General features: G+C 47.6%; 1 protein-coding gene across 14 annotated transcripts in view; it reads left to right on the forward strand.

Annotated features, from left to right (window-relative positions):
• The window catches only part of TIAM2 (TIAM Rac1 associated GEF 2), a 220,952-nt gene that overhangs the window by 185,101 nt on the left and 13,606 nt on the right, over positions 1 to 22,245 (forward strand). For 11 of the 14 annotated variants that reach the window (XM_053592932.1, XM_053592935.1, XM_053592938.1 and 8 more), the window contains 2 exons: positions 5,195 to 5,298; positions 21,343 to 21,522. In XM_053592932.1, the coding sequence (XP_053448907.1) occupies positions 5,195 to 5,298; positions 21,343 to 21,522 (284 nt within the window). Of the gene's footprint in view, positions 1 to 5,194; positions 5,299 to 7,899; positions 8,823 to 9,326; positions 11,742 to 21,342; positions 21,523 to 22,245 lie in introns of those variants that run through there. The other 3 variants (XM_053592945.1, XM_053592943.1, XM_053592944.1) reach the window with 3 other exon arrangements.

Here is a 22,245-nt window from a genome sequence, read left to right on the forward strand (position 1 = left end):
AAATTTAGTTTCTTGGTAATTGCTGTTTCTGAGAACTCAGCATTCTCAGGGTTTTTGGGTAAAGTGGTTCTTGGATCACTTTTTCTGGGAACTGTCTATCCTCAGAAGGTTCTGTCCAGGCTGGGCGCAGTGGCTCACACCTATGATCCTAGCACTTTGGGAGGCCGAGGCCCGTGGATTGCTTGAGCTCAGAAGTTTGAGACCAGCCTGAGCCAGAGTGAGACTCCATCTCTTTTAAAAATAGAAAAATTAGCTGGGTATGTTGGTGCATGCCTGTAGTCACAGCTACTCAGGAGGCTGAGGCAAGAGGATCACTTGAGCCCAGGAGTTTGAGGTTGCTGTGAGCTATGATGACACCAGGGCATTTTACCCAGAGCAACAGAGTGAGACTCTCAAAAAAAAAAAAAAGAGAAGAAGGTCCCTTCTGGCTGCTGTGAAGACAGAACAACCCTCCCCCACCCTCCTTACTCCTGGAAACTGCCTGGGGTCTGCACCTGGGTGGCGTCCAGGGCCTGGGAAGAACTTGATCGCTCATTTACTTGCTGCATGATTGAGTAAGGAGGAGGCAGCCCGCAGGACTGGGGATTATGGGATGGCACCAGCTAGATGGAACAGACATTTCAGCTGCCTGCTGAGGAGACTCAGGCTTCCTTAGGGTGAACTGCAGGTGAAATGCTAGCAAGGGCATCACCACGCGTACCAAGCCCTCTCCCAGGCTTCCCAGCTTCGCCCATTTCCAAACGTCCCCCCTTGTGCGCGTCAGATTTAGCACCTGGATAGACTGGTGCTTCTTGGGCAACAGGAGTAATAAATGGCAAAACCCACACTTTCGCTTATTAAAAATGCTAGGTTGGATTTGGAATGATATAACCGTGTAAATTTTGAATTCAGATTACAAGCTATGTGGGTGAGACAACCTTAATGTTTCTTGATGTTTCTATTTTTAAGCTGGTATCCAGGATGTTACTTTAACATGAGTTCTGCCCTTTAATTGTAAAGGATTTGGGGTTGCCAGCTCCTTGGCTTGACAGTAGTGCTAAGGGGCACGAACTGACTGCACAGTTCAGGAAGAAAGTGAATTACTGGGTGTCACATACCTACAGCCTCCCGTGTCCCCCCGTTGTCAGTGGGGAACCGGAGGCCTTGTGGAAGGATGGGGAGGGAGGCGTTTTCCATGCTAACCTGCCTGTTGTGTCGTCCTTTTCCAACAAATATTTGTCAAATAAAGGAGAGAGGTGGCTGAGTCTGTTCTTACTGGGGCCCCTGAGTGGCACCTTGCATTTGGTGGGTACACAGTGACTGTGACAACTGGGTGAGGGAGTCAGTAATAATAATGAGTAGCTCTTTCGACCGCTGCTAGAAGCTCTTTTTCTAGCAGCACGTTAAGCGTTAGATTTTTCTAGGCCACGTTAAGCGTTAGATTTTTCATATTGGTAGACTTCACCCCAAACTGTTAGTTTCCCCAAGGAACAGTGAGAAAGACAAAAAAGGGTATCAATACAGATAGATCTCTTGACTTGAACATATTATTTGGTTATTTTTCATTATTTACAATTGTATTGGCCAAAGTCTCTTCGGGAGTGTGTCTGAACCTCAGTACTCTGAAGTGGCGGGTGGGTGGGAAGCACATGTTTGTAGCTGAGAGGGATGAAGGGTCCTTAAAACCCGCGGGGTGTGTTCTCCCCAGTGAGGAGGCTCTCCCAGGTGGGAAGCCAGTGTTTTGGTTGGGAGGGAGCAGGATATATTTACTCACGTTAGCAGCTGGTGCTGAGGACGTGGGCAGATGCAAGAGGGGCTGGGGATAGGCTTTTGGCACCCAGGACAGGATGCCTGTTTAAAGGAGCTTTGTAAATAAGCCCTCAGATTTTAGCAGCTTATACTTTTTTTAGCCAGTCTTCTGTTCTTCTAGAATGAACTTTTATGTTACATCCCCTCTAGGAGGAAAGCTGGGGGCATCCTTCTTTCACGAGGATGCAGGTCCTGGTGAATTTGAGACTCCTGAAGCTGGGGGCCGGCAGGGGAGACAGCGTGCAGTTGGGTTTCCTGTGTGCCACTTAGGGGTACGCTGGTGCATGGCTGGTCACTGCAGGGGCTCTGATACCGTTCTGCTCCTGAAACTTGGGTGGTGGGACTGCTCTGAGACTTCCTATCTTGGAGATCTCAGGAGCTGTCCAGAGCTGACTTTTCCTGCTGGGTCCCCAGGGCTGACCTTGGCAGACTTGGTTCCCACTGGCCATCTTGTCCAAGCTCATGCCTGACACAGGAGCCCTGAAGTTAAGGGGTGCTGAAGGAGATTGGGCCCCTCCTGGATTCACAGCAGAGTTCCGACAGGAAAGTGGAACAGTGTCAGCGTTGCGTCACCAGGTGCATGTGGCCACTTTTCTCCTGTGTATCTGAGGGAGAGGTGTCTTTTTCAGTGAGTTGTGAGTACCTCTTTTCCTTTTTTTGTGAGAGGCAGACAGTGGTTTAGGGAGTTTCCAGTGTTGAAGTTACAGAGTTTTGTGACTGTATTGACTCAGATGACTCAGAATTCACTTGGCACCCGCTTGTGACGTCAGCCATGCTATTTTCACCAGCATCCATCTGGCACCTCAGGCTCCAAAGCTCCTTATGCCCTTGCCGTCTCCCAGTGCTCCGTGGGCCTCAAGACTGTTCCTCTGGGGATCCCCAGCACTTAGTGCAGACCTGAGGCGCGGCAGGTGCCTTGGGCTCTTCCTCAGGGTCACATTCCCTGCCCTTGATGTTACTCTTTGGAAATACCAAATCTCCTCATTTATAAAATGAAGGCAGCAGTAATGCAAATTTGATTCTGTTACCTAGGTGATGCACTTCCACACTGGATGGCTTCCGTATTACTGTATTTTGATTTCCTTATGTTTCTCTGAATTTTGATTCTCTTTAAAAAAGAAAGCCACCTCCCTTGAGGGCCCCTCCCTGTGCCCTTATGCCTTGGCATTTCCATGGATCGTCCCTCTGTTGTCATATCAAACTCTGTGTGTTTGCTCTGGTGGGCAGCATCGATCCCATCGGCTTTACTACCAAGAGAGAATATTCTGAGGACTTCCAAGTCCACACCTCTTTCTGGGCTTTGGCCCTTGGACTACCTGACCACTGAGCATCTTCAGCTCAGTGTTGCTGAAGCCAAGCTGGTTATTCCACCCCCTGTTTCTTCCTGCGTCCCCATCTACCCAGTCAGCGAACACATAAAACCAGGCATCTCCATCAGCCTGTTGATTCTTTGTCATATTTAATAGGTGACAAACTCTCTGCCACTGCGTGCTTTTTGGCATCACTCTTCCCTTGCTCATCTGGGTGCCACACCTTAGACCTGCAGGGTGGCTGCGACTCTTGCCCTCCATCTCTCCCTGCCTGACTTTCTGCAAGTTCTAGGTCATGCTTGGCTCCTACTGTTAACCTTCACCCAGGCCCCTTCCTATTCCTGGCCCCCCCCCCCCCCGCCCTGCTGTCTACCCTGCCTTGTCATCTTTGGCTGTAAAGGTAAATAAGCACCCCTCAAATTTAAAGACGCTGCCCAAGTGTCGTCTTTTCTGTGAAGTCCTTTAAGGCTCCAGGGCGGAATCCCTTGCTGAGTGTCCCCACTCAACCCTGTATGGACTTTTCTGGTGTCATGTGTGACACTTTGCTGTGCTCCCCTCTCTGCCTCAGCCCACCCCCACCTCCTCTCCTGGACAATCAGCAGACCCAAGGGCAGCCCCTTGTCTTTGCCTGCCCTGCCCGGAAAATGGCTCGTGCCCAGAAAGTGCTGGTTGAAGGGATGGAGGGAGAGGTGTGCTCACGGCAACTGCGGTGGGAATGAGAGCTGTGTTTCTTCTGTGACTTATTTAGGGTGGTCTCCCTTAAACACAGGTGCATACTTCCGATATAGAGGCGGCAGTGGGGGAACGGCGGCGGGTCCCTTTTGGGTGGAGGTTTCATCTTACTTCCCATGGAGTCAGCCAGTGGGCGAGGGGACTGCCTCTGTGGAGTGGCTTTAGGGGCGTGGAGGAGGCAGGCCCGTGTCCTCACTTGTCATTGCTGCCTGAAATTTCCCCAGGGACAGCTCATGCTTTTGTGATCAGCATGGCCTTCTCCAGGCAGACACGACCCTAAAGCCAACTACACTGAAGTGACATGGGTTATGGATCTGGCCTCCTGGGTGAGATCAAGGTGTTGGAAAATAGAAAGAAAAAAAGAAAAAATCGGAGTTGCAGGAGTCTGTAGACCACTACAATGTTTTCTGGAAGCCGCCTCCTGAATTCAGAGTGTCTGTGTGGTGGCTGGGAATACCAGTATGAGCCAGCTGCTAGCATTGCGCCCCACTGGTTGTATCAACCTCCTAGGGCTCTCATGGCTTATAAAGAACTTCTAGAGGTCATTGTCCCTGTCCCCATCATGCTGGACATTTTATTTGGCAGCAAGCTTGTCTGTGCCTTTGGGGCCTAGATCATCTCCAATTGATTTCATGCCGTAGCTACTGGGACCAGAAACCATCTGGTTGTCTCCAGCTGAGGTGACATTCTGTCAAATGCAGGAATTAGAATGAAAACCTGTGTTTTGACAGAGGCTGGTCTATCCATGGAGATTGTGGCAGGTGAGATATATAGTCTGTGTGCTTGTAGGTTGGAATGCCGTGTACTCTACTTACTTTTAGTATCATTTCTTAACCTTCACTCCAGAAGTTAACAGGGGTTTTCTATGCCTCTTGGGGCTTTCAAGTTAGGGTAAAATTGTGGTCAATGCTAGAAAAAAAGACTCATGCTTGCAGATGAGCAAGTTGTGGATTGTGATACCTATCATGTTACATCATTGGCTTCCAAGATATCACTGGTCACTTTGCCCTCACTTGGCCACCAAAGGTTGTGCCATTTGATTCTTGATCTAATAAATGACTTAAGATCAAAGCTAGTGAAGTATAGTTGCATGGCAATGGGGAGAGTGACAGGCATTTCGGTTATTATTTTGATTGGTCTCCTTTGACCACAGGAGAGTGGTGTTGCTTCTTCAGTTAGCGAGAGCCTGGATCTGCTCTGTGGCTGTTGTGACTTCAGTGTCATTAAGGCCTGCTCTGCGCTGCCTTCCAGGTTGTTTTGCTTCTTTCCTCCCTCCCTCCCTCCCTCTCTGAGCCTTCACACCAATCATTATTACTCTCTGCAAATGGCTGGACTCATGTATGTTTTTGTCACTTTTCATCCAGATTTCAGCAACGTCCCTGACATCACAACAGGTCTGAAAAGGAGTCAGACGGATGGGACACTGGATCAGGTTCCCCACAGGGAGAAGATGGAGCAGACATTCAGGGTAAGAAGCCCAAATCGCAAACCAAGACCCAGGCAAGCAAGCGTTAATTCCCCTCTTTACCTGAGAAGAAAAAGAAGATGGAGTTGTCCTGTCTCTAGCCCAGCCATTGATACAAACATTTTTTCCTTAAATAGTTTCCTTTTTAGTTAATGGTTTTGGAGGGAAACACTAATGGGAGCCATTTGCTTTAGCTAGGACTCCCCCAGAACGGCTGGCATGCCGTCAGGGAGCAGCAGGCTGCCGTTCATACACCAGCACGGCTTTGCTCAGCTGTTCAGACAAATGCAGCCTAAGTCTGGAATCAATTACTGTTCTATTCTTTGCCTCCGTTCTTTTTGACTGAAGACAAATTATATTCAGAATATTGTCATTTTGTGTGGTAAAATATCTATAACATAAAATTCTCTGTTTTTACCATTTTCAAGTGTTTTCCTTGGTGGCATTAAGCATTTTCACATTGTCTCGCAGCCATCACCACCATCCATCTTTAGATCTTTTCCATCTTCTCAAACAAAAACTCTGGTGCTCCTTGAACAACAGCACTCCATTTTTCCCTCTCCCAATCCCCTGGTAACCTCTACTCTACTTTCTGTCTTACTAGCCAATCCTAGGTACTTCATTCATCGTCATATTTGTCCTTTTGTTTCTGGCCTGTTTCACTTAGCACGTGTCCAACTTTCATTCCTTTTTATGGCTGAATGATATTCCAGTGTGTGGATAAACCACATTTTGTTTATCCATCTACTGCTGGACACTGGGACCGTAGCCAGCTTTGGGCTGTTGTGAGTCATGCTGCCGTGACCATTGGCATACAAGGTTGGCCTACATGCTTGAATCTTCGTTTTCATTTCTTTGGGGTTTAGACCTTAAGGGCAGAATTGCTAGATCAAGTGGTAACTTTCCTGTTTAGCTTTTTGAGAAATAGCCGGACCATTTTCCACTGTGCTGTGCCCTTGTACGTTCCCAGCAACAAAGTACGAGGACTTCAATTTCTCCCCATTCCTAACAACACTCGTTATATTCCATCCCTTTCAGGTGTCTTTAACTGTGCATGCTGAGGTATCCTTTCAGAAATGGACTGATTGACAGGATTTAGTTTAATATCCAGTCCAGTTTTGATTGATTTTGAAGTTATAACTATATTTCTTTTGTCTTAACTACAAAATAAGGATAGAGGAAATATAAGCAATAGCAGGCATTTAAATAGAAGTAACTTTTATTTAAATGCCTGCTATTGCTTATATTGCTAACTCAAAGTCTCAGTTGAGTTTAGAGCCAGGGTGTCCAACCTGTAGCCTGTGGGCCACGTGTAGATTATTGGAGGCCTATTTTGCTTATCTGTGGTATTGATATTGTGAAAATTATGCATGGACCTTTTGTTTTTCTCATCAGCTTTTATTAATGTTTGTGTATTTAATGTGTGGCCCAAGATAACTCTTATTCTTCCGATGTATGGTAGAAAAGAAAAAAAGATTGAATACCTCTGTCCCAGGAGCAATTCACGTGGTGAGCCAGCAGAACCAGCTGGCTTTGGAGCAGATTCCAGAGGGTTCCAGTGGCCACAGGTGCCTCCCCCTTTCCTGCCTCTCTCGCTGAACTCCTCTCCCAAACCTGTCCACCTCCTCAGGAATCTTGTCTCCCAACTTCACATACAAAGCAAATGCTCAGCTGGCCTGGTTATCTCCCCAGGATGCGACATTTTCCACTAAACTGAAATCCATCAGCATTTCAGCCTTACTACTCTATCACTGGTGTGTTATTTACTTTTGGGAAACTAAAATTGTAGCTAATATTCATCAGTTTTTTAACAAAATAATGGATCATCCTAGAGCATCAAATAGATGTGTTTTGATTTCGTTGTTTTAAATTTTTGAAAAAAGCCCCTCCTCTGGAAATCCTTATGGAGTGAGGCTGTCTAGACTGAGTGTCAAAGGGCACTGGCCAGCCAGGGGGGAAGGGGAGTCACTTAGTGCCATTGGAGGTAACAGTTTTCCCTTTTGCCATAATCTGCTTGGGTTATGCATTAAAGCAACTAAAAAAGAAATTCAATGTTTTTGCAAACTTTAAGATTCAGTAAAGTTAGATGTTCAAAAAGTTAGCATGTTATGGCCGTTTGCAACTCTTACTTGATGGTGGCTCTCATCACTAAACAGAACATTTACTAAGTGAACATTGCTAAGGTAATGACCACCTTACCTTTTTTTTTTTTTTTTTTGCAGTTTTTGGCCAGGGCCAGGTTTGAACCCACCACCTCTGGTATATAGGGCCGGCACCCTACTCGTTTAAGCCACAGGCACCACCCACCTTTTTTTTTTTTTTTTTTCAGATGGGAAACTCTGTGCATGTAATAATGGATTATAGTATTTTGTTTAAAAATCCTAGAGAAATGCCTAGCAGTTACACAGTCCATGTGTTGTTTGTTTCTTGGGAAAGTAGAATTGGTGACTATCAAAAGTAATAGTTATGATGGATTGCAGTGAAAAGAAGAAGTTTTGAATTTAAGGATTTCAAACACTTTTTTCCTGTTTTGTACTATTATTTTTAAATTTCTTAGAGACATCTAGTTACGTCTGCAAGCAATCCTCTTCTGTTTTTAAAATGGCGATTTGGGAGTTGTCTGATACGTGCCAGGCGCGTGCTGGGAGTGGCGTTTTGGGGGCCCCTCCCCACCCCACCCCTGCCGTCCCTGTGGTGTCCACAGAAGGTACTGCTCCTCGGGGAGAGGACCTGCCTCTGTTTTCCTGGCCCCCGCTGTGGCCCAACTGGTCTTCTTGGGGGTCATTAACTTCTTTTCAGATTAGACCCTGGTTGAACTTGAACTGTTTGGGATATTTTACTAACAAGTATTCTAGACTTTAAGGAATAATTTCCCTTGAAAATCAAATGAAGCCTGGCTTGATAAAGCACAGCTGTAACCAGGGCTTTTGACAGCCCTGCAATTTCTGCAAATGGTTCATAATTGATTGCTTTTTTCTCTGAGAGGGTGCCTATTACTGTCATAGCTCTTTGTGTGACCCTGTCAGCCTCTCCTGTGTGGGGGATTTCTCCCCCTCCACAGTATTGTTAGCAATTTGCATGTGCTATTGTAATAGCCAGAGTTTGAAAGGATGTACAGTTTCCCTTTGGGTGAGGAGTTGGAGTTTTCAGTGTGTTCCTGGAACTTGAGGTGTGTTAAGCAGTTTTCTGCACCTTGAGCTGGCTCTGAACAGGTGGCCCGTGTGACTCCACGTCTGCGGTAACCTGGTCCCTTTCCAGAAGGGGCAGGCTCCCAGGATGGGTGGGAACTAGAGAAGGGGGCCAGCCTCCCCCAATCCCCGCTGCTGCTTTGAAGAAGAGCTTGGTGGCGCTAATGCGTCCTCGTGAATGTGACTTGGAAGAACAGTTTGGGATTTTTTCTCATTGCCTGGGGATGAGAGGGAGAGAGAACACACATCTCAGGCATTTCCCAGCTGCCTCCTGTAGATGTAATCCTCTCTCCCAGGGGGAGCAGGTTTCTTTGAACTTTTCCTTTTCATGTGCAGCATGTAAGTAAACGAGGGCTTTGATTTTCATGGCTGTAGATTCTGACCCAAATGTAGGCATGATCTTGCATGATTTTCTTTTCTTGATTGAAAGTTGATTTTACTTTAAAAAAGTCTAACGAGCATTATGCAGATGAGAAGATAACACAGGTATATGCAGAAGGGATGCTGACAGCCATCCTTAGGCTCTCTTTGCTGAGGATAGAACTTCTTTTGGATACAAGATGTCCTGTGACTTTGTCAACTTCTTTCTTGTTTCAAGGTCTTGAAATTGATCTTTGAAGTAGTTTTGTCTGTCTGAAATACAAAGATAATCAGAAAGGCCCAGGGAAATATTTACTTTGTAAAATGCATTTGAAAAGAGAGAGAGGAATAATGTGAAGATAGCAATTAATTTTATGCTTGTAAAATTTCCCCGGATCACAGCACATACTGGTATTGGGGCTTAAAGCTGTAAAAGAAAAATCTGCAAAAATGAAAACCGTTTTCTACGAGGTAAGCCAAATTTTTAATTTATTTCTGATCAAATCATTTTTTAGTTCTTAAGAAGAGTTTTATGTAATCACCTAGGGTAGCTGTGGCAGTAATTATTTTTGTAGTTTGTAGGCGTTGTGTTGATAGAACAGAGAATCTGGAGATATACAGTGTGGCAACCGTGTGTTCTGTTCTTTGTAATTTAACCATGTTTAAGATATATTCGGTCCTGTTTATTTTTTCAAGGCAGACAAAAGGAACATACACTAATGGCTAGGTTTTTAGTACACAGCAGGGACAAAACTTGCACTTAATATTTAATTCCTGCTCACTCACATAGCATAACCTTTAGAGTTTTTCACATGAATTGCTTTTAAGAGCTTGCATATCTAAGAAGCTCAAGGAAAAGAAAAAGATGTTTCTGTTAGGAAGTAGAATTAAAATATCATTTGTAGACTGTAATCTTTCTACGTGGCCATTTCTCAATAGATTAATACCATCACAACCCTATTGTGAAAACTACACATACCTATTTCTCAATGCAAGCGATACGACCGCGATACGACCAGATTCCTATTTGAATGGAGAGAGAGAGAGCATCCTCAAGGCAAATACTTTGTCCCTAAAAACTGGTTTGGGGGTGCGGTGTTTTCCAGCAGTAGGACAATAATCTTTTCACCTTTTCTTGTAAGCAGTGGTATATTGGAAAGAACTCTTGACCAGAGGGCTAGAAACCTAAATTTGGGTCCTTGTCCAGCAGGCTTTACCACTGTGTGACCTTGGTAGGGTGCGTTCCCCAACCTTTCTAAGACTCTGTAAATAAAAACACCTCCACCACTAGCCCTCTGTTGGAAAGGATCCCTGAGAGGTTGTTAGGGTCCAGGCTGCCCCTGCCTGGGCTTTCTCTAAATGCACATGGTCTTGAGTTCTTTCCTACTCCCCTCACCTTATGGCCTCTGACCTGGGGGATTCACTGTCACATAGGAAATCACATAAATACATAGGCACCCTAGTAAATGCATTGTTGATGTTAAGACATGTGCATGACTCAATCGTCTTAGCTGCCTGCCCAGTGTTGAAGTTAGTGAGTCCTCAGCTTGATCTGGATGGGCTCTTGAGATGAAAAAGAATTAGAAATTCCCTTTGGGAATTGGGCCCTCTTGGCTCTTTGTTGTCTGGGTGGAGACAAAGCCTGCCGCCTTCTAGCTTATTTTCCTTAAGTACACTACAGTATGCAGAGGAGCCTTTCCAAAGGGCTACTTAAACCGACTCAGTGAAAACCTGTTTGGGGATCCGCCTTTATCTCTAGCAGGAGCAGGCTGTGAATGCTGAGGTGCTCAGCCGCGCCAGAGGGACTTTGCCCATCAAGGGGTCTCGCAGACTGTCTCTTCTGGAAGGAGGCAGCAGGCATCCAGAGCACAATTGCTAAGGGTTGGAGTTGGGCTGAGGTTTTGCACCCGGCTGTCCTGTGTACCCTTCTGCCGTTCTGTCACCTATTTCTGTTTGACAAAGACTTGGTGGCAAGTTTGTGGACTTGTTTGAAACAACTGTGCTTAGTGATCCCTGGAGTCTAAAAGGCCATTTGATGTCCTGATCGTTAATTGGGTTCCTTTTTACTCCCTAGCTCCGGGGTGTCAGTGCCTGCGCTCTGTGTCTGCTGGATCTCTGGGCTGGTGTGTCGGGCAGGTGCCACCCCCTTGCTGGGTGTGGCATAGGGAAGAGTGGCTGTCTGCAGCATAAGGCACATGGAGCCCCATTCTTTCTGCTGCAAGGGATCACTTACCGCAGGGCTAGAGATGTTACTTGTGTATCAGAAGGGAAAATGGGAAAACAGTTGGGAGTGGCACTGAGATCCGGGAGGGGCACACAGAGCAAGGGGCCGTTACAAGGCAGTGGGGAGCAGAGAGCTTGTCCTGCAGGAGGGGGACGGGTAGGGGGTTTGACAGAGGCAGTGGGACAGGCCCTGGCTGGTTGTGACCTTTCTCTCCACCACTTCTGGTCAGCGTGGCTGGTTCCTCCAGGCCAAGGGTGTCCCTGGGCAGAGGCAGACAAGGTGGTGGGAAGGGGGGTCAGGCCTGGGCAGAGCTGGGGGCCGACTGTGCCAGGGACATGGAAATTGCTGACAGCAGGATGTTGCCTGACGACACCCAGCTGTCTGCGCCTTTGCCAGGGATGCCTGTGGAACGAACGAGACTGACTGGGGCGGGCGGACTGTGTTCCCATGCAGAGGCGGCAGGGGCTTGGCTTTCTGTAGTAAACACCGACTGCAGCGCGTGCCAGAGTGGCGTGGCGTGGAAGGCAGCAGCTCGCGCCTGGCAGGACTGGCCTGGAGGCCACTGCGGTAGCTCTGGGAGGCCGGAGCCACACGCGCCCCCTTTGGCTCTTTTTCTCATAGTCTGGAAAATGGGGCCGATGTCACCTGGCTCACAGGGAAGCTGGCAGGACACAGTGGGTGCCACTGCCCTCCTTCCCCTTCCCACCCCTGTCTTCGTCTCCCTGCTTTCTCCTTGTCTCCAGACTTTCCCTTTTCATCCTGTTTTTCTGGGAAAAACGAGCAATTTATTATTAAGGGTCATCTTCAAGATCACATGATGAAGAAGAAGGAAGGAGGGGCAAGGTTGTCCCAGGGGGCCTGGGGGAGCGGGAGCGGGGCCCATGCTGAGGGGCTGATTACACCCTTCCTCTGGCTGCAGGGACAGTGACTCAGGAAGTGAATTGGCGGCTCCCGGGAGCTGTGGCCTTGCACAGCTTTGACCGTGACTGAGCAGAGATGCTTGTCTCCACGCAGTCGCTTCCCATGCAGGCTTCTCCTCCATTGTTTTCTCCTTTGAGCCAGCAAGGGCCATGGTTTTGCTCCAAGGGGTCCAAGATGAGATCTTGAGAGGGATGTGTCTGTCCTTTCCAAGGCAAACAAAAGGTTAAAGGTCAGAGGGTAGCCAGCCCACCCCGCACAGCCTGGGCTGTGGACAGGACTCTCCCACCACTGCTCCTGACTCTGCCCTTCATCTCAGCCCATAGGGGGAACAGCCCAGATGGGGTCGAGCAGCGAGTTCCCCGTGCCCTTCCCCTTCCTTCCCACCCCCATTTCCTGCCTCTCAGCCCTCTGTTTCTGTCTTTATTTCCTTTCTAGGCCTCTAGGGTTGGAGTTGGACAATTACGGAGACCTCAACCTAATTTTTCTTTTGGGGGGAGAAGGAAGCAGGCAGTTTGAATTTGTCAGGCCAAGCCCAAACCTCAGGGTAAATGCCTTTGGCCGGTTCTTGTGTACCTTCGGGGCAGGCCGTCTGGACACCGTGTGGGCTCAGGGTGAGAATGGGGGTGGGGGGTTGTCCCAAATGTTACGCTGATAACCCGTTTCTCTGACCCTGGGTCGTCATCAGACTTCGGCTTCTGGGAGACCCAGGGGCCAGTCTGACCATCTGTCCTGCTCTGGCATCTCCCGCCGAGTCTTTCTGCCTGAATATCTGATCTAACATAGTCTGCTTGGTGTCCCGCTTTGTCCCCATGGAATATGGAGAGTTGCTTAACAGAAAGGCAGATCCTAGGAGAACTTTATTCAAGGTTACTGCACGGGCCACTTTTTGTTCTTCACATGCAGTTCACTGACGTGTGGAGACTGTTGAGGTTGGTGTGCGAGTCTCAGGGTGGATCCATACTTGATTCGCTTCTCCTCTCTGCTCTTTTACTCTCCCACTTTATTTGGGGACGTATTTAGAGCAGACCATCTGAAAATCCGAAGAAAGCTATGCGACCTCAGAAAATTGCTCATACACACAGGTAAAAAGTGGCGTACAATTCTCGGGCACTGGTGATCTTACGTTTGTCCGTGAATCTCTAGACTTGTAATTCTGACTTTCAGCAGACATCTGGATGGCTCGCCTCTGTCCTGACTTAATATTATTGACATTACAGAATCAATTATCAACTACCTATGATAAGAAAAGCACAGTTCGTTTAGTCAAGTGGTATATTGAAATTTCTTTTTATCTTCTAGTGTGATTGTTTGGATGCAATTAGTTGTTAATGCTTTATTATTATTTTTTAATGTGCTAAGAGACTCTGGGGAGTGTTAAATAACCTCTAGGTGGCAAAACGCATGTTAGATTGAGACCAGAATAGATGATGTTGGTGGCGGTTAGACATCTCCAGATTGTTAAACACAATTGCAACATTATGTGCTGGTGTTGTGGCATTTAAGAAGTTTTATTTTCTGTAATTAGTGGAAAAAGTGAGTATTTTGGAATAAGCATTTAAAGTTTTGATCCCAAGCCAAAATTTCATAGATCTCTTTGGTAATAGAAACAGCTGTGGGATGGATGGGGTGAGGTGGGGAGTGGTTTACAAGCTCAGTTTAGGGGAAGCGCAGGCAGCTGGGGCTCTGTGTTCCTCGTCTGGGCGCTGTGACTAGGATGTTACCCTTGCCATCGTCACATCAGCAGGTTAGCTAGGCCCTTTGTTGCTGCTTGCTTTTTTCCTTTTCTTTTGAAGAAATCATAGCCACAATTACAACCTCATGTTAGCTTGCCACTATTTTGGTGCCTTGAATCTTATCTTTTAATATTTACCGAGAATGGGGGAGGGTGCAGTGTCACAGCTGTGTGCTCCCAGGCTGGTGAAAAATCTCCTTCACAGAGGCCTTCTCAGGTGTCACCATTGGTCAGAGTTCTGAATCCCTTCTTTCAATATTCCTGTGTGCTTAGGGACTGCAGTCAAACACACACTCGGCCCAGAAGCAGTGCGGCTGTGTGTGTCTCAGGGTGGCTGTGTGAATCTCAGTGTGTCTGTGTGAGTCTCAGGGCTTTTTTTATGCCTTTCATTACTCATCAGAGATTCTCACCTTTTACTGATGCTGCAGCCCCACAGTTTGGCTGCTGTCACTTTTTAAAAAAAAAAAAATAAGTTCTGAGAAGTTGTCGTGAGTCATTTTGCAATTTCCTCTGTCCTCTCGGCTAAGAGTAGATAGATGTTACGTGTCACTCTGTGTTGAGGGGTGAGGGAAGGAAGTCGTGGAGAAATGACCTGGGCGCACTTCCCCAGGGACATGCCAGGTGCCGTCGCCGCCCCACATGCCCCCTGGAATTGCTGAGAGTGAGGACTGGATCGCTGGTTTTGTCCATCAGTCTTTTTGAGAATGGCATAAAGACAAGGGCAACAGAAACACAGCCATGTCCCTAATGCGGGAGGGAGGAGAAGACCGGGGGTATTTTCAAGGTGCCCACTTCTCCTGCCCCTCATCCTCCTGTTTGTCCTTGGTGGGGCTGTTCCACTTCCAGCGTGTCCCTCCTCCACCCAGTTCTCTCATTCTCTGCTGCCACCTGAGTTCTCTGGTGGTTTCAGAGGAGGAAGCTCTGAGATGTGCAATGCTTAGAAGGTTCTGGCCTTCTTAGCACAGGGAGGAATTTCACTCCAGCTGCGTAGAACCCAGGAAGGCTGCGTGAGCTGAGAAGTCCTGCGGCTTCCTACCTCTCACGCTGCTCTCAGCTGCCATTGGGATTTTTCAGAGTCTGTTCCCTTCATGGTTCATTCAGTCGCAGATAAAGGACAAGCAGAGGGGAGACTTGCTGGGCCACGCGGCCTGTGAGTCCAGGGTCAGGCTGGGGCTGGGCGGGCTCATCTTGAATGTGATGCTTTCATAGATGAGTGACCAAGATGGGAGGGCCATGGTCAAGCCGGTCATCCAAGGGGAGCTTTAAAGATAATTTTTGACTTTGAGGCTTTCAAGGAAGTTTTCGTTTAGATTCTGCCACCATCTTTGCCCCTCCTGTGTTGCTTTTGTGTCTGTGTGGGAGTCTGGCTCCTCAGCTCTTCTCACTGGGGTTGCCTGGCATTGGTCACTTTGTACTGATTGATTTGTATTTTCCAGAAGCTTGATCAAAATTATCAAGCTATTTATTAAAAAAAAGATAGTTATCTTAGTTTAAATTTTATGACTCCCTTTCTATTATGGAGTGAGTTCATCAGTCTTATTCATCACAGAATGTCTTAGCAGGCCTTTTCTGCCACAAATATTTGTGTTTTATTTTTAGTTTTTGAGATAGGGTCTTGTTCTGTTGCCTGGGCTGGAGTGTAGTGGTGTTATCATAGCTCACTGCAGCCTCTAATTCCTAGGCTCAAGTGGTCCTCCTGCCTCAGCCTCCCAAGTAGCTAGGACTACAGGCATGTGCCACCATGCATAGCTAAGTTTTAAATTGTAAAAAAGTGTTTTGTTTTTGTTTTGTAGAGAATGGGTGCTTACAATTGCTCAGGCTGGTCTGGAACTCCTGGCCTCAAGCAGTCTTCCCCTTTTGGCCTCCCCAAAGTGCTAGGATTACAGGGGTGAGCTGCCATGCCCAATCCTCAAATCTTTTTTTTTTTTCTTTTTTTTAAGTAACAAAAAAAGATTCCATTAAAAAAATTTTAAAAATCTAACCACTATAAAAAATGAGAAAACTGAAATAAGCCAAAGTAATAAAATTAAAATAATTTGAAATGCAGTGTTAAAAAGTGCATTTATTACATGGTTCTGCTTTATAAAAATCTGTGCGTACGTATCTATATATAGTGAATATACATAAAAATCACTTTAAAAAATGCAGACCTACTTCCCTAACCAGCAAGTCAGGTTCTCTCCCCCATCAGTGGTAACTGCTGCATGGGTCTCTGTTTTGTGCCGTAATTTATTTAGGTTACTGTTTCTTCCCCAGTTTACCTTCTCGTTCTGCCCAGGAACTGGAACCTTTGGAAATGTAACTGTCCCTTCTGGGAAGCAAAGCATATGGGATGTTTTAAAGTACTGGTTCCTCATCCTCCTTTTTTTTTGAGTCAGACTCCTGGTAGAGTGCTGTGTCATAGCTCACAGCAACCTCAAACTCCTGAGTTTGAGCAATCCCCTTGCCTCAGCCTCCCGCATAGCTGGAACTACAGGTATGTGCTATGACACCCAGCTAGTTTTTCTATTTTTAGTAGAGACAGGGTCTCGCTCTTGCTCAGGCTGGTCTCAAACTTCTGAGCTCAAGCAAGCCACCCACCTTGGTCTCCCAGAGTGCTGGGATTACAGGCATGTGATGGGCAGGGCTAGCGGCCGCCTTCCTTTAAGTTGGGTGAGTCTGTTCCTGATTCCCTCCCACAGTGAACATCCTTGTCTCCTAAACCAGGAATTCAAAGTAGTACACACTGCAAATGCTGCCCTTTAAGTACTTCTGTTTGAAATATTACTCTAAATTAGGCAGCCTTTTTAAACTCTTTTTCTTAGGCTGAAAGTGTTTTCGAAGCCAATATGGTCTCCACAGATGCCTGTGACAACAGAGCATGAGGAGCCCAGGGCCCCTGAGTGAGGGTCCAGCGGTGCTGAGCCAGGGCCGCTCGGCCTCTGACCGGCACATCCGTGGTAGCTGTGGACCTCACGTGTAGTGTCGGACAAGTTCTGATACTACTGTGTACCTGTCCCATGGTAACTTTTTCTTTAGGTTTCAAAGCCCCCACAGGGAAACAGAAAAGCCTCAGGTAGTATTGTCTGTATATAAGAGCAAAGTAAATGTCCAAGTTGTTGTCATCTCTGGAACAGATGTCACAGAGGAGGCTGGACCACTGAAAAGCATCACACATGTCCGAGGTAGAGGGTCACCCCAGAGATTCAGAGCTTGCTTTGAGGACTCTACCCCTGCACTCCTCCAAAGAGGAGCGGGGTGAGGTGGGCATTCCAAGCAATTTTATTGCCACCCCAAGTAGTGGCTTTTATGGACTCCCTGAAAATAGACATATTTCAGCCCCTGAAGAAGGAAGCAAAGGCGTACTTATTCAAACATTAAAAAACAAAAGTAACCCTGCTTAGATGTCTGAATGCAGAGCACCTCATCTTTAATTAAGACAAAATCAATTTTCAAGCAGAGATAATTTTAGTGTAACCTTAAAATACAACCTTAAACACCTGAAAATTTTTGTCACATCATTGCTTTTCCAGACAGCATAGTTTTAGCAAGAAAATGTTTTCATTCAATCTTACAATTTTATGAAGACATTGTTTTGTGGACTCTTAAAGAAGGCGAGGCCCACAGTGAACCCAGTTCTTAGTGTGATTGCCGTGAACCAGAAAACACCAGTTGGAGGCCCGTGTTCCCAGTGCCAGAATTCCTTATTCCACACATGCACATATTGTTAGGCTGCCGAATCCTCCCACAGGCTGGCCCTAACTTGTGATCATCTGTTTTTTAAAGTAGTGCTGGTTTTGGTGATCAGACTGGTAGACTTCCAGTTGTCTGCATGTGTAGGGGCTTCCCTTTACCTCTCCAGAGGCAGGTGGCTGCATCCCAGGAACACCGGGGCCAGGAGACCTGGCATCTGTTGGGCAGAGGCAGTGGGCGGAGCCTGTGCTCTGCTGGGCGTGGCCAGTGCAGCGTGGACAGCTAGAAAGGAGGCTATCCTATGCTGGGAAGGTGGTGTCGAAGCCTCCTCACCCCTCAGGGGGGATGCCTCGGTTGGGCCACTGGAAAGATGAAATGGGAGACGTACGCCAGACACACTCGAGTACAAGTACTCAGCAAATGCAAGTTCCCTCTTCTCCTTGACCCACATGGCAATTTGAGGGGGCACGTGATGGGAACAGGCACTTCTGCTGTCCCATCAGAAAGGACACTGAAGACTCCAGAGTGAGTCTTGCCCAGGGTTGTGCGAACGGTGGGGGCTGACCCTGGACTGGAACTGGGTCTTGAGTCTTCAGCCTGTGCTTTTCACCCTGTCACCACATATGCCTGTGAAAACACCCCCTGCCCAGTCTACCTGGCAGTACCACCTGGAACACTGCCCTTAGTGTTTATAATCATCGCTAGCCGTGGACCAACTGCAGTGTAACTGCAGTGACTCACAGATACAGGCTACAAAACACACTTTAGGGGCCCTGCCTCCTCCTGATCCCAGGTGATCCTCACAGACCCCCTCAGGCCACCCCCAATAGTTAAAAGTGCCAGAAGGGTGGCTTTGTAGCACTTCAGCACTTAATTGTCGTACTTTAAAAAGTAGGTTCCCTATGAAAAATCTCAGCTAATGTTCACTGTTTAAAAGTTAATCTTACCAGAAGTGTTCTCGAAATGAATTCTAATTTTCTAAAATGGCAAGATACTTTCTTTTTAAAATCTCGTTATTTTAACACTGCATTGTTAGGTGTGATTTTTGACATCCCAGCAAAGCAAAGCTACGGTCTTACCAGATGCCATGTAACGCATGATGCATTTTATCAGACCTTATTTTATACAGTATATGCAAGCTTAATATAGATTCTATAGCCCTGGGAACTGTTAGTTTTCAGGGCTGCAGAATTACATTGTCTGAGCTTATGGTGCAAATTCCAGTATAGAGATTTCAAATAAGTGCATTTTGGAGTCTGAGTATTAGTATGGGCTTTTTAGCTGAGTAGAAGGCCAGATCTGGAGCCCCAGGGTCCTGGGTTTGATTCCTTCTCCCTCCTGTCTCACGAGCTCATCCAAGTAGCATTTATGTGGTGGAGCCTCAGTGCAAACCCTGGGACAGAGGGAGCCTGCTGGAGCCAGAGCCACTCGAGGGGAATCAAGTAGTTGCTAGCTGTACTGTGAGGATGGCAGTTCGCATACAGGCCACAAATTGTTATCACTTGGGAAGCTTCTAAAAAATACCCATGATGGGGACCCAGAGGTTCTGATTCAGTTGGTGTGGTGTCTTCAAAGCTCCTCACACATGCTAATGTGTGGCTGGGGTACAGGCCCACTGGAGAGAAGGTGGTGGAGGGCAGAATTTGCAGTTGTAGGGTTTGTTCCTCACTGTGACTTTGGAGAGAGAGCCAAGCTGCCTTTGGCCATGCTGTACTATTTGCCATTAGGTTTTAGGACACTGGAGTTTCTTCAATAATGGGTCATAACATTTTGTTGTTATAAACACGATACAAGACATTTCAACCAATCAGGTTGATTCTGATTGATACCTAAGATCCACATTTGTTTCCTTATTCTTTGAAATTTTAGCTGGAAAGGAACCTCTTCTGACAGGCATTACCAGAAATATGCTTGTGTTCACATTAGCAATGAAAACAGGTGGACACTTGTGGCTCAGTCTGTAGGGCGCCGGCCCCATATACCGAGGGTGGCGGGTTCAAACCCAGCCCCGGCTGAACTGCAACCAAAAAATAGCTGGGCGTTGTGGCGGGCGCCTGTAGTCCCAGCTACTCAGGAGGCTGAGGCAAGAGAATCGCTTAAGCCCAGGAGTTGGAGGTTGCTGTGAGCTGTGTGATGCCATGGCACTCTACTGAGGGCCATAAAGTGAGACTGTCTCTACAAAAAAAAAAAAAAAAGAAAACAGGTGGACAATGTGTCTATCTGAGGAGAATCAGCAGTGCTCATATGCTTTGAAGTGTTTTAAGTACGAATAATTTGATATTATATGTGTCTACATGTCTAGTCGGAGGCTTAGTCCCTCTTGACGTGGTTCATCCAACTTCTGCACCGAGATTAATGTCAGAACAAAAGAGAGATGATTCTTCCTGAGCAGCTCAGCAGTCTGGGAGTCCTCGCTGCAGACACCTGCCGGGCACTCAGGCTCTGTGCCCTCGGGCTTCTCCTTACTGCATCTCTGGCTCATCCTGCGCTGCTCCCCGGAACACACTCCCTCCAGACCCACGCTACTACCCGCTTCTTCACTGAAGTCTTCCGGACAGCCCATTGCAAAGATACCTCATTCATTTAACATGCACCTGCTTTTCCTTTGTTCTGCACAAGCTCTTGTTGGTTTCTAGGCTGCCGTAGGCTGTGCTTGGGCGTTTCCAGCCTTGGTGAGCCTTACCTCCCTCTGCAGGAACTGTCTTCCACTTCTTTGCCAACAGAGCAGGCCCTTAGTGGGTGCCACTGAATTGAATCAAAAGACCAGCCAGAAGATTGACGTTGAGTTTTAATGTTGATGATTTATTTCTGTCACATGAACATACTGTGTTGGATGGAGGGTGGGGGGGATAGAGCAAAAAGAGATGGAGATGGTAGGCAAGGGTGGCCTGTTTTTTCTTTGAGGCACTTTAATTTCACAGGTGATAGCTTGTAGAAAAACCATGGTGACGCCACCAAAGTTGACCAACATGCCGGCATAAGTTGTTTGTGTTCAGAAATATCAAGCAAAGAAAATGAATTAAATGAGCATTAAGAGATGCTTCTGGCAAGCTCAGCTTATTCCCTCAGATAGAGGTTGACAGAGGTCAGGCCGTGAAGGCATTTAAACTGAACTAAGGAAAGTTTTAGTTGGGAGTGATAACGGTGCAATATATTGGTGGGTATCAGCCATTTGTGTTGGGACTAAGCTGTTTACATTTACTGTGTACCAGCTCCAAACTGGGCACTTTGGGGCAGTAGCTGAGACGTGCCCCTGCCTCGCCAGACTCACAGACTGGTCGGGGGTGAGAGGAGGGATAGTGGAAGGACGCGTCCCTATCAGGCTTGTCCTCTCCTCCCTGCCGTGCCCTCTGCTGGGCTCTGACCCCACAACGGGAGGGACTGATCTTTCTCATCCATCTCTGTCTCTGCCCCATTCCCCGCTTACACGTTCTGCTCCTTGGCACAAGACCTCGGAACCAAATGGTTTGATCTGAGGATAGCGCGCCAGGCCCATTGTGGCCACGCCATTCCTAAAACTCCCTATTTTTGCATGGAAGATGGAAAGTTGGACTAGGCCAACCACTGAGGGGACCAGGTGGCCCAGATGAGGACGTCTGTCTTTGTGCTGTCTAGAAAAGTGCCCCTTGATGTTACCGCAGCCTTGCCTCTGCTGCAGGGCATGAGCCCTAAGCCCTGACTCCCCAGTTTCAGCTCCAAAGAAGCACCTCTCAGGTATTAGGACAGTGGGGGTGCCGTCTGTAAATGTTGAACTGAGTGTGGGTGCATCCTCCTTCATCAAAGTTAATGACAACCAGAGTGGTTTGTGGTGAGTGAAACTGTTAGCCCTGCACATGTGCCCCTCTGACGTCCCTGCTAGGTATAGACAGAGGCATTCAGTGTCCCTGGTGGGCAGCTGACGATAAAGGAAGTGGCCTGTGCATTATTTCCCACCTCTTGTCCTCTCTCAGAGTGCTGAGCAGATTGCTGCACTGTGTAGGAGTTTCACGGCCACTGAAACCAGCGGCATGGAGGGACCAAGGGACGGCCGGGACCCACCTCCGAGGCCGCTGGCCCGCCACCTCTCGGATGCAGACCGCCTTCGCAAAGTCATCCAGGAGCTGGTGGACACAGAGAAGTCCTACGTGAAGGTAATGGGAGCTGCTGCTGGCGAGTAGTGTGTTGGCAGAGGTCCCAGGATCACTTCTGCTCAGGACACCTGCCACCCGTTGAGGGACAGCCTGCTTCCTGTGGCAGTGAATTACTGCAGGGAAGGAAGGGCAGGGGTGAGAGGGAGGAAGAGCTGTGAAGACTTGGAAAAAACCCAGATTCTTGGCTCATTTTGTTACCAAGGTACCTTTCACTATGGAAACAGATGTTCTAGTTTGCCGTTTGCAATCTGTGGGGAGTGCAGACTCCCTTGGTTTAGTGAAGTGGGGGCAGAGATCGTTTTAGGTGATGAGGACACCCCCCAACCCCTACCCCCGACGGTGGTCACCATGCAGGACAGAGGCCCAGGCTGGGTCTTTTGTCCTCACTTGGGAACATTCTCCCGCCATTATTAGGGGGTAGGTGCTGTGTATCTTGAGTGCCCAGAGAGTTCATTTATTTATCTTAGAAGCCCCCAGTTAGAGGTTTAAGAAAAATTTCCAGAAGAATACAGGAACCTGGGAAGGCAGAGTCCTTTTGCGTCAAGTATTTGCCGAAGCTGCGGAACTATATTAAGCTCAGTTCACTTGTCAGCGACTGAGGCAGCATGGCGCAGTGTGGGCTGAGAACCCAGGCCTGGCTCTGCGCAGTCTGGCAGTGTGGCCTGGAATGGTCCCCTGTGACCCCCATGTGGGGTCTGAGAGCTTCCAACTCTGACGTGCTGA

Source organism: Nycticebus coucang, chromosome 5 (genome assembly GCF_027406575.1).
Source record: "Nycticebus coucang isolate mNycCou1 chromosome 5, mNycCou1.pri, whole genome shotgun sequence".
Taxonomy (NCBI): domain Eukaryota; kingdom Metazoa; phylum Chordata; class Mammalia; order Primates; family Lorisidae; genus Nycticebus; species Nycticebus coucang.